At 38.4% G+C, this 12,974-nt stretch overlaps 1 protein-coding gene across 3 annotated transcripts in view; it reads right to left on the bottom strand.

Annotated features, from left to right (window-relative positions):
• The window catches only part of lpp (LIM domain containing preferred translocation partner in lipoma), a 189,790-nt gene that overhangs the window by 66,733 nt on the left and 110,083 nt on the right, over positions 1-12,974 (bottom strand). For all 3 annotated transcript variants that reach the window (XM_084722644.1, XM_084722645.1, XM_084722646.1), the window contains one exon: positions 6,441-7,031. In XM_084722644.1, coding sequence (XP_084578770.1) covers positions 6,441-7,031 — 591 coding nt within the window. The remainder of the gene's footprint in view (positions 1-6,440; positions 7,032-12,974) is intronic.

Raw genomic sequence — 12,974 nt, 5'->3', positions numbered from 1 at the left:
GACTCCAAGTCAGAGATCCTTATAATTACCCCCCCCGGTCCCAGTGCTTGCATTATTAACAGTCTCTTATGTAGTCTGGGTGCCTTATTTCATTTAATATCAAACTAAAAACCTGTAATCTGGCCATTGACATTGGTGGCGCCAAAGTTTTCTGACTTTATTGTAACTGTTTTAATCATCATTTTCTAATTATTTCTCGGGCTGCACAAGTATTATTGAAAATTGCAAAATGGCCAAGTGCAATATCCAAATCACAGAAGCTGCATTATTTGATGGGGACAAAACAGCATAATAATGACGTACTGCAGTGCTGCTGAGATGCCCTGACCCAAAATCTTGTTCTCCACGTCAGAAAAAATGTTTGTTTGGTTCAGACTCCATTAAACATCATCAAAACAATTACAATTTATCACGCAGCACTATAGTTTTATCTCACCATTACTACTATTGTTCTTTAAAATGTGCTGTATAAATAACTTGTATTTATTTGTTTTTTAGCATGTTGCATTTTCCATGAAGATTCCTATGGAAGAAGCAAGAATGAACTGGTGTTTATGATGCATTTCAGTTGCATGTGTTAGTGAAAATAGATTATTTAAAAAACAGAAACTACCATTTAAATACAGAATTAATCACATAATGCACTGTCAAAGATAATCTTAGTAGTATTACAGTATTGTTTATACAGACAGTGATTTGCCTGTTTTGATGGATTTTCACAGGTGTTGCTAACTGCATTCAGTTGGAGACAGGTGGAATTTTGGGAGATTACTAGTGGTTTACTCCAGGTCACACGTATGTAAAGATGATCTTTGGACACATGCTGATGGCACCATATGCAAATGTTCTTGCGCAGGTCAAAAGGCAAAGTGGCCGGGGCCAGAAGGCAGAGAAATGTCAGATATTTAAACATGTTTGACAGTTGAAACCATCATTGACCTTCGAGGGGGCTTTAACTGGCTGCAGGGATTGAGCGGTTCAAAATAATCCTCCCCTGTCAAACGTCACTCAAGCTCAGCAATAACACAAGTCATCATCCAGCTTAGCTTTTCTCCAATTTCGGGAAAGACGGAGAGACTCGTGGAAATTGGTGCGTTAACCGGCAGCCATGAAATCTGTTAATTTTTTGGACTACAATAGAGATCAAACACTTGTGGATTTGGGTAATTAAGCGTCCTTGGAGCCTGTTGATGTGAGAAGCTGTTTTTACACCTTCACTTTACGTGTGAGTAACGACACGTTGGGGGATTGGGTGCCGGCTGGCAGGGGGTGAGGTGGGGGGCAGAGCAGCAAAGCTAATGAGAACAAGTCTAGATCATAGAATTTCATCCAAGGAGTTCATCTTGGACTTCTAATGACACTGACCTTCTATGAATACCCTCAATTATGTGAAATGATCTCTTGAATAAAGTCCTCAATCAAAGTCACAGACCCCCTACTGAGAAAGTCTCGGGTATTACATAAAGTCACCATTAACTCTAAGATAATTATGACAAATATGTAAATAGTTCCATTAATTGACTATGTTTTGGTTTATTTACACAACAGATTAAAAGAGACACAAGCCACGTCTTTTAAGTAGATTTAACACCATTTGTAAAATGTTATGAACATGTCACGACATAGGGTCAAGCAGAGTGATGTTCATAAAGGCAAAGTTGGCAGATTTTGCTTTCAGTCTAATCTTGCTTTTATAGTGTGTCTCGTTTATTTGGGCATTAAAGATCTGCTATACTGGGCACAAATAAACAAAAAAAAATCTGATTGGAGCTAAGGTTTGGACACAAAAGTTTCAGGGAGGGGGTCGGGTCAAACATGATGTGACACCACAGAGTCATTTACAGCACATCATCCAGCTGAATGTGAGTGCATATGGAGCATTAAGTTTCCTGATGTGTTTCAGAGCATTCGGGGGGGAGGGAGGCACAGAGCCCATTATCCTGCTACAGTATATCCTTGGGAAACGGAGACAAATATATATATAGCGTACACTATATCTGTAAAATTAGTGATTTGCTTTTATCTGATATCAAAGAGATTCTCACAAATCTATTAAACGCCACCTTTTGTTTTTTAATAATGTATCATACTGGGACCAAAGCGAGCTTTTCAAGCAAAATGTAGACTTTTGTTCTGAACAAATATAATTAGACTTATTTTTAAGATACTCGCTGCAATGTTGAAGCTAATTTGTATTTAGTAAAATACAGTCCTTGATGAGCTATTCCCACAGGCTGGGAGGCCCAGTTTGTATTTTGAACCAGCATAAAATCCTTGAATTAAACAAAACTCAAGGGCCTTTCACTTTCCAGAGATTGTCGACGGCTGGATATATTGAGATTAGAATAGCTGTCTCTGTGGCTTTGACTACTCTCTTCTAAGGGACAACAGTATTTTGTAATTCTTCTCAGTCATGTACAGTTCTATAAAAAGGTCCAACGTCTTGCAGCGCTTTTGAAGACTTGAGACCAGGCGTGAGACAGTCTCATACCACAATGTGATGCTTACTTAACCTTATTAGAAATCTGTTTTTTTTTTTAGCTAGACATGACACACCAATGATAACATTTAAGAATGGACTATTAAATAAATAAAATTGTTCAAAAATGTTTTATAGAAACCCCAATACAGGAACTTCCTAAGTCTGATCTGATCTCAGCTTAGGATGACATTCATGATTTGGGATATTACAGAAACCTGTTTCCTAAATGCATTTAGGAAAACATCCAGAAATTTAAATAAAAATGATGATGAATGTATGATGAAAAAAAAAGCATCCTAACAGAAGAAGTTAGGATGGCATAGACCCTGTCCTAAACTCAAAACAGCTGTCAGAAATGGCAGCATCAGGGTACAATGACGATTGGGAACAACATCAACCCAAAATATTATGACTGACATGCTACTTAAACTGTATGATAATGCTTTAAATTTTACTGGACCACGTATTAATGGGCATATATTGACTGCCAAGGTCAGTAACTTTTCCAAAAAGGTGGCGTTTCCTCTCCTCCAAGACACAATTAATTCTTCTGACTCATCAAAACTAAAATTGAACTTTGTTTTGTTTCTATGTTATTTGTTTTATTCCACTCTACTTATTTGTCCTTTACTTTTGTGTTGGTCTATTGTCTAATCCTGTTTGAGTTGTCTACGCACTTGTCTTCACTTGTTCTGTAATTGTCTTTGCACATTAAATAATAAAAAAAAGTGACAAGTGAAATGAGACAGACGTTTACAGCTGTAGTTAGGATAATATATAAGGTCTGAGACAGGATAAGACATGGCCATGAGTTTAGGAACTGTGTCCATTATAGGAAGATAGAATTTTTCCTTTTTTGGAAAATTAAGACAGGAGAATTTGATTTTCTTTTCCTGTAATGAGGCCCCTGGTCCAAAAGACAGAAATTGAGAAGACAATCCAGTCTGATCCAGTCTCTGCTAAGACTTGTCCCCTTATTTACTGCTGCTATTCCTATCAAACTTTCTTTTCTCTTACAGCACAAATTAAGTTTACAATGATAACAGTGACAGATTTATCACGTCAAATTCTCTGTGAGTTTTGAAACAATGAGTCCCTGATTTCAGACACAGGTAGACAGAGGCCAGTGACTTTGTCAGGTGTCACAAGAAGACTTTATCAGCTGTAACTAGCTTTCTAACTTAGCTGACGCTTGCTCCATAAGTTGTTTGAAAATAAAGTGTCCGGCTGACTTTTTAATGGGGATCTAAACTGCTTGATTCCTCTAGGCACAACTGATCATGACCACTCTAGATGATGCTTATGATTCCACCAGAGTCTTTTTTATGTTTTTATTTTTTATTTCCTTGGGGCTTTGCTTGAAATTGTCGATGATGAAGGAAGAGGTTAGATGTGTGTCAAGCGACTCACAAAGAACTGCCTGTTTGGTGCTCTCAAGGGCAGGATACTCTTGTCACAGAAAGTACTTGGAAAATAGGCCCAAGAATCCTGGAGCACATGAACTAAGGCCACAAAGTTTTATTCAGTGACTAACACTTCAATGCCAACTGTATTTTCATCGGAGGTGATCTAAAACATCAATTGAGGAAAAATGTCCAAATCAAAAAAGAAAATCAGAGCAGGTCAACAAAATCAGGCAGACAAAACACTCTTCTTAAATGCTTCTGGTGAGGCATGAAACAGTGTGGAGGATGGATAAAAACTGCATTGTAGACGCAACGTCCTCTGTGGAATCAAGGCCATAAAAATGTGCTTGATGGCTAAAAGACGGAGGTCGTACTTTTATGACTAGATTTTCAAGTCTGTACTTTGACTCGTACTTAAGCATGCATTACAAGGTGTAATCTACTTAGTTACTTTTAAAATCATAGTTGAATTACAATTTGAGCAATTTGAGTACAATTTGAATTACTATCCAAACCTTTCATCTGCATTTTCGTAGCCAATAAGGTGTTCTGATCACAAATGGACCAGTGAAAACAAAGACATACAGACAGAAAACAAGACAAAATGCTGGAGTAAGGATGTTAATGATGAATCATTAATCAATTAATTGCCATTAATAATTAATAACACATTTTGTATCTTAGAAATTATTAATGATTGATAGTTGATTTTCAACTATTGGTTAAGAAAAATGCACAAAATTTGCAAACCTAGTTTGAAGACGTGACATGACATCAGTGGTTAAAAGTAACTAATACTAACTATATTTTGTACTTTTACTTAAGTATGTTTCTAACACCAGTATATTTACTTGTAATTGAATAATATTTTAGCAATGTAACAGTAATTGTACTTGACTACAGATTTCCAGTACTCTTTCCACCACTATTCATTTTTGACATTACAAAAGTAAATCCATAAAGCTAATGATGTGCTCCCTGGACTTGGAAACTACTTGGAAGTAACTGTTACTACTGTAGGTAGTCAGCTCAGTAAGTTAGCCAGACATGCTCAGATAAATGCTGTTTAATCTATTTCTTTTACTTTTGCTTGTTTTTTTTTTTTGGTTCAGCATTTTGCAAAATCCAAAGCTTGGTGCAAAGCTACAGTTACGGAGCTATGATTGCATAAACACTGATTGGGGGATGGGAATGAAAAAAATGGTAAACTGTTTAAACTTTTAGATCATTTAATCTCGACAAATCATAGCTGTGCATACAGAATCTCATTTTTACCTTTAGAACTTTGGACACATTGAATTTTTTTAACAATGAAATTCAAATTAAATATCACCATAAAGCTATAAGCTTAGGTTCACAATGCGCAGTGGGTAGATATATTTACACATGAATATGAGCTCCTTTTTATGAGACAAATGAAATCAGATGGTGTAAATCCCCTACAGAGGAGATCTTTCAAAAATTCATAAAGGTTAAAACAACTGTTTATTCTGAGCATTTCAACGAAAGATGGCAAGCAGCTCCCCAATGCATTGCCATCTGATGCTGCACAAATGTATGCATACTGTATACACAAACATACACACACCTAAATGTGCATAAGACTAAAGACCATATACTGACACCACTATCTTGTGCACATACTTGCACTATTGCACAACTACACACACACATATTTTTACTTCATCAAACAGTATATAACATGACTACAAAGAAGCCACAAAGAAAGAAGAACTGACGAGGATTGGCTTAGCTTGGCAGTACCAGGCTGACCTTCTGAGTTCTCCACCTCAGGCCATGGTTTATTGTTGAGAACAAGTTGCAGATGCAGGTGAAGGAGTTTAAAAAGCTTTGGATCATATTCATGACAATAAAATACAGCATGACCTCAACAGAAGTAAATGAAGTGTGTAAGTCATGCAGATGGTTTAAGTTATTTAAAGTAAACCAAAGCTCTTTATTTACCTTCTGATTCTACATGTTCAGACCCTTAAATATTGTTATAAAATTTATCGCGACTAAAAGGAGAGACTTTTAAGTACAAGGTGCCAAAACTAGCTATCTTCCCATGGTGTCTGGGCTCAGACTTTGAGAAAGAGGGGCTCAAATATCCCAGAGAGGTTTGAAGAAGGACTGCTACGCTTTGCTTTTGACAAGAGTGGTTCAGGCATCCAATCAGGACGCCTCCCAGACTCCTCCCTGTGGACGTATTCCAGGATATCCAACTGTGAGGAAGCCCCAGGGCAAACCCAGAACACGCTGGAGGGATTAAATATCCCAGCCGGCCCTGGGAACGCCTCGGGATTCTCCAGAGGGAGCTGGGAAACATGGCTGGGAAAATGGATGTCTGGGCTAGTCTGGTTAGCCCAATTGCACCAGTCCAGAGGACGAAAAAAATGATGGATGGATGGATAGATGGATGGAAGGGTGGATGGATAAATGCGTGCACTAATTGTTGACTTAGCCACAATTAATGCATTTTTTCCCAGTTTGCAATAACTAAAATTAATAGTAAGTGAGTATGTTGTACGTAAAACAAAAACCATCCTTACCTTTGGTGGAACAGCTGGTCCAGAGGTGTAGGGAGCCAGACTTGGTGGCACGTCTGTGATGTAGGTCTTTTTGGGGCCTGGAGGTTGGTATGCTTGGGCGGGGGCCAGCTCAGGTCTCCTGGAGCCACCCATTTGCGGTGCTCCTGGATGGTGCTGATCTTGATACCCGCCCTGAGTCATCGGGGAGAAGCCAGGCTGTGGTGGTCCATAGGCAAAGTCGGGGCCTTTGGGCTGGGCAGGCATGTACTGCACCTGTGCGGGGCTGCGAATGGGCTGCTGGCCAAAGTGGTGCCCGGCTGGGGCCTGATGCTGGGGGCCGGGCTGGGCCGACCTCACCTGGACATTGAAGGTAGGCTGGCTCGGGGTTGAGGCTGTAGCGTAGGACGCCGGGACAGGCTGAGGAGCTGTGTGGCTCTGAGGCTTGGCCACAGGGCTGGCAGAGGAAGGGGGGATAGACGAGACTCCCCCAGGAGCCTGAGGTTTGGGCGTCGACTTCTTGGTTGCAGTCAGAGGTGGCTGGGTTGGAATGACCATGCGTTTGTAACCAGTCACTGGAGCGCTGGGGGTGGAGGTCGCCGAGGACCCGGAGTTCTGAAAAACAGCAGAAACTTAACGTTAAAGCAACCAAATGAATAAACCGCACCACTGCTCAGTGTAAGACACACTGGACTCTATGGACTGGAATGGACAGTTAAGGACAAAGCTTTTAATTTTACACATCTAAACACAATACATGAAAATCCAAACACGCTAATGTTAAGCAGCTATGATTTTACCATGTTCACCATCTTAATTTGATGTGTTAGCATGCTGACGTTAGCTAATTAACAATAAACACAAAATGCAGCTGAGGCTGATGGGAGGGTCATTAGTTTGGCAGTTATTTGATAATAAACTTCAGTATTGGACAATTTGAAATTTTTTACATAATGATGGTGCTAGATGAAAGTCTTTTGGATTCATTTATCATCTGAGAACTATGAATGTCTGTGGCACATTTTGTGTAAATCCATCCTGTAGATATAAATTGCAGGGCTGAAAAAATAGGTGAATAAACTACAAACATCTGCAGCAGGTGTCTAAGGTGGTTATTAAAAAATGGTGGATAGACTGTTAACTTCAGTTGCTCATAAAAGAATATAAGACTAGAACCTCTACAACCAAATTATATATCATTATAAATACACAATTTTATTATTATCAGCAATATTATCATCATCATCATTGTTGTTGTTGTTGATGTTGATGTTGATGTTTAATTGGTGCACTGTGAGGAGTACAAACCTGTATAGCTAAGTAATCAATATTAATATTCAATTGTACATTATTCCACTTACTGGATTAGAAATGTCAACTGTCAAAACTATTTACAAAACTATTCACACTGTCCACAAAACCATGTCCCTGTTGATCAGCGCCTGCATCTCTCCTCTGTATACAACATCAAGTCATTGTCAAAATAAGCTAGTTAATATCCACCATCATTGGAAATGCAGTTCCAAATGTTCCAAAAACATTGTGGATCTTGGATTCACATTAATTTTATTGATTTAAAATATTAAAACACCAATAAGGTCACTCTGCTGCGTCACATTGAGTCTGGTATAATTAGGTATTTATTTTTAAACAGATGAGAGGAGCAGTGTGATGCCTGTGCAGTTGAGCACTGCTTCCATGGTCAGTGCTGCAGCTTCAGTTCATTATACCATGTCCCATGTATTCAGGGAGGGAGAGAAGGGAGAGAAGGGGGCCAGTTGTGAGGTTGTGTGCAATGACAAGTAAGTAAAACATCATAAAATGGTGAGTAAACTCTATTGTATTTGTATTTTAAAAAAGGTACGTATACAGTGTTTACCCCCTATTGCAGCCCTGATCACAGGATACAAGAATACTTTAACCTTCTGGTGGCACTAGAGGAAAAGTAAGGAGATCATCAGAATCAGTCAGATCCATCCTCTGGGATCATGAATGTGTGTAAAAAATATGATGGAAATCAATCAAATAGTTGTTTAGATATTTCAGTCTAAAGTGGCGGGCTGACTGACAGACATGCCACTAACATGGCTAAAAAGCATGGTAACTAGCAAGTAAGAGGAACAGGACAAACTGGAAACCTGATAAACAAATGAAACAAAACCCTGCTGAATAGTTGTATTCAACAGCTATTTACTGATACCGTGGTTTACACTCAAATGATTATCCACCCTGCCTCCCCAGACTCAATTACAAAGCTACCTCGACAGCAGAGGCTCTGCACTGTCCACGACCACCCATAATCTATGGCTAATAAAGCAGGAGGGGAAGCGATAAATTGTTCGGCAGAGGACGCCATGACAGCGGATTGGCAATGGCACATGACACTTGTGCTGACTCCAGCTGTTTGGACGGGAAAGACGTTAAATCACGGAGATTTGTGGCGCTGGTGTTCCTGGGAAGAGGCGGCTGCAGAGCAGCAACACAATCCGCTGCTGGGATTCTCACCGTCTGAACAACTGTGGCATCTGACGCACTGGCTATAACCATAACAAAATACAGCGGCGAATACCACACAGAATAACAACGTTTCACTCAGATGTCAGAGGCTTCTGCCCTGAGTGTCTCTCATGTAAGTAATAATTGTTTTTCACTACCACTACATATCGGTGTCAGACGTTCAGCCAGTCTAAAAAGGGTCTATCATTAACCTTGGATGGCCTTATTAGGTTATTGCCTGAAGCCAAAAATCAGAGTCAATTACTAAATTTGCAGCACTAGGGGAACAAAAATGAACACTTGTAGTCTTTAGACCCTTTGCAACTCAGTTTGATGAGATGTCTTCTAAATTGGGGCAGAGCAACAATTCCAATCGATTTCCCTTAAAAGTTGATCAAAGCCTGCTGCACAGCAATGCCCCAAATAGCTGTTTTTGCTGCTCTGCTGCACTCCTTTGTACAGTAATTTCTTTTTTAAATTGAATAAAAACACTTGTGCTGTAATTCTATCAGTAAAAAAAAAAGTATCCAGTAAAATTTTGCCTGTGATTCCCATAATGTACTGAGATAAAAAAGAATTCCAAGTTTTGGTAAAAGAGGTGCATGCATCAACTTTGTCTAAATCCCATCTAATCTAAGTCAGAGGGGAGCCCCTAAGGAACCATTAAAAGCTCCAGAAAATATTTTCAGCTCTCACTCTGATTTCTGTCTCAGTGATTAGTGCTGATGTTTATTTAAAAAGTGTGTCTGTCTGCATATGTATGGAAAAATCTCCAGTATGCCCTTTAGGAAGTGAAATTACTTAATTTAAATGTTTCATGGGTTTTAAATACTCTAGATTATTAATTTATCTTTAAGGCCTTAGAACCTACAGTAGCATTTAGTTAGCCGAGCACTGGAAATGCAAATTGGCCCCCTCAAAATAATTACACTGTCATGGTACATTTTCCACAAATTACATTAAGAGAATGGATTCACCCCTTTCTGAGGGTGATGGAACTAATCAAATGCGTACAATCTGAACAAAATGTCTGAGCAGAAGGGAAGATTTTCATATTAACTTAGCCATCGTTTTAGTGGCTGCGTGCCTTTGACCTGTCAATGTTAATGACCATGGTCTGAGATTATGTCATGAGTACTCAGGGAAGAGTTTGATAGGTAGGGCATGGACAATTCATAATGATAATGTCCCTTACTCCTTTAGGAGCAAGACCTGGCTATTAAGCCATTGCTTCTTGTCCCGTCACTGTCTATCTTCCACCAAGCAGCCACATTCACAACAGGATTTATTTTGAGCAAACTGGAGAAATTCAGAGTATGTTGCGTCAATTAAGAGGGATGAGATGCTTTTTTTCTTGTAGTTTAATGTAAGTAATTTTATTTTACTGTATGCAGTGTGGTGCAGGCTGGGTGACACAGTGGAAATGAATATTACATTATTTATGTAATGTTTCCAAAGTCAGTGTATTTTGGCATAGTGCTGCCACCATGACAAAAAATCTTCACTACAAATGATGCATTTCATGTTATAACAAGATATTTTTGATGTTATTATGACATCAAATTTATTACCACAACCATTATACATTTTTTAAAAGAAATCGTTATTTTAAAAATTCACAAAACTATCTTGTTACTGCACAAAATCAGTGTTTCTCTTGAACTTTGTATGTTGACAAGAAACTTTCAAATGTTGTCCCAAAATCTGAGACTGATTTGGACATAAGGCTGGGTGATACAACTGAAAAACTTTCTCATGATGACATGTTTCGTTTCAGCACATATCCATAATTACTGAGAGGAAGTATTACTAAATGACCAGGAGAAAACATGTGTCTTGCTTTATTTGTGTTTTTTTTTTATTTAAAGTTATTTATAATTATTAAAAAATAGGGTTGTGGTAGTGTTTCAGAGCCCTGATATCCTACAATAAAGCAATAAAATTTACTGTTTAACTGTAAAATATCCTGTCTCTGTTACATATCTTTGTAACAATTCTGAACCACTTTGAGGGATCATTACAAAACATGTATTCTTATGTTTATATTCTATATTCTGTATAAAGAATACTCCCGAATATCGGTATCAGCAAGTATCAGTCAGGCCCTATTCCCAATACATATCATGATGGTTTTATTGCTCAGGTTTATTTGGACCAAATCATTTTGTAAAAGTGTTGATTTTGAATTATTGGCAGTGCTAATTAAACCCACGGGGCTTACTTAATGATGGTGAGGCTCATTTACATGTGTACCAATAATTAGATGACATAATCAATGATTCAGTCTTCTTGTTTTATCTGACCTGTTCGTGTCAGGCACAGTTTGAAATTTAGTTCAAGTCCCACCTAACATATAGCATCAGTCTGCATGTATACCGTGCTGTTGTCTCCAAAACCCCCTCCATACACAAACAAAACACACACAGTTCTCACAAAAAGTTTTCCCTAACGCCTTCAGAAAAGTTAACCCTCACTCTACACTGTAATTCAGACTGACTTTGCAAACAACTTAAGTGTGAAATTTCACAGAGACTCTCAAGAAAGCCTTTTGACACATTAAAAAAGATTAGGAGAGACTATACAAGCCTTGGGGGGCTGAGTAAAACTGTTAACTTTGCATTTCAAACCACGAGGGTGGGGGGATTTTTTTTTAAGCAAGCTTGGGGAAAACCCCTAAAGAGGAAGAAGTTCTGCATCTTTTCAGACTCATCTAAGACCTTGGATATTTTTCACTCAACTTTCTCCTGCTCCTTATTCATACAAAGCCAACGCTCTCGACTGTTGGCTCTACAGTCCATTTGCATCTGTCTATTTCAGCACTTATGCTATGACCATGGAAGAATTCCCAGTCAACACTCAAAGCATGCACTAATCTTCCCTCCACTTTCAGTCATCTTGTCTCTGCACAATCAGGCACAATAGTCACATTTAACAATCCGTCAGCCTCAATACAGTCATGCAATTGAGGGTATCAATTCTCTTCCTAAAATAGTTCAAGATAAGGCTCATTAAATATGATTAAACAATGTCTCTGTGGAACATGGCGAGACCTCTAGCTGTTTTCAACTATCTTTCCCGTTTGCAGATAAAATATGTTATACACATATTGGGAACTCTGCGCTCTGCCTATCTTATATCTGCATATCTGATTCTTCTTTCTCCTTCAAGTGATAGTTGCATGACAACCCGCGCCTTTAACAAGTGAATATTTCAGCAATGTCTTCCCCCACGCCATATAAATTAGAATGAATGTTTCATGGGTGCCCTGTATCACATTTGTCCTAAAATACTACCACTGTGAGCGGTATTATCACTACTGATTATATCATGGTATTACATGGAAATGCATTTGCTTTCTGTCTTTTGAGAAGTGTTGCTTTAATTTAATTAATATGCATTCTGGTGCCCCAATTTATTCTTTATGGTCCACTGGCCAGGTGTATTTAAAAAAAAAAGCAGCTCTCACTGCAGCCATCTTTAAATGCTTTTACATTTACATTTTAAATTCCTGCATTAAAAAATTAAACATGAATGCTTGAAACGTTTAAAGTTTATTTCTTTTATAATTAAAACAAAATTGATCTCAAAAGTTGAGAATGTGACTTAACGGACCAGTGTGTAGGATCTAGGAAATACACATTAATCTGCACTTTCATTTGCAGAGTTTGAGGAAATTTAGTTCACCTCAGACAACATTTGGATGGAAATCTGACTTGTGCTGCTACGTCTGTTTTTCTATATGGATGCATCTGGCTTGACATGGTCGTTACCCAAGTGTTTCTTCAGATCTGTAGTATTACTGCGACACTGGACAGTCACATTAAAATGAATAACATAAAAATATTTAAAACTTCACACAAGAGAGTCAGAGAGTAAAAGAATGGAAAATCAAACACACTAACATTATCTGAGGATGTGTGAACAGTTTAGATTCAGGATTACTGGCACTGCTGCGGAAAAGAAAACTCATGAGGCTTTTGAAACTGAAATAAAAAGTCAACATTTCTACAAAATCAGTTACCAAGTCTCCAAGAGGTTCTCTTGATAATATCACAGCTATGG

This window comes from Lutjanus erythropterus, chromosome 7 (assembly GCF_056507025.1).
Source record: "Lutjanus erythropterus isolate fLutEry1 chromosome 7, fLutEry1.hap2, whole genome shotgun sequence".
In the NCBI taxonomy this organism is placed as follows: Eukaryota; Metazoa; Chordata; class Actinopteri; order Lutjaniformes; family Lutjanidae; genus Lutjanus; species Lutjanus erythropterus.
Note: the sequence above shows the minus strand (reverse complement) of the source record. Positions and strands in the feature narration are given on the sequence as shown.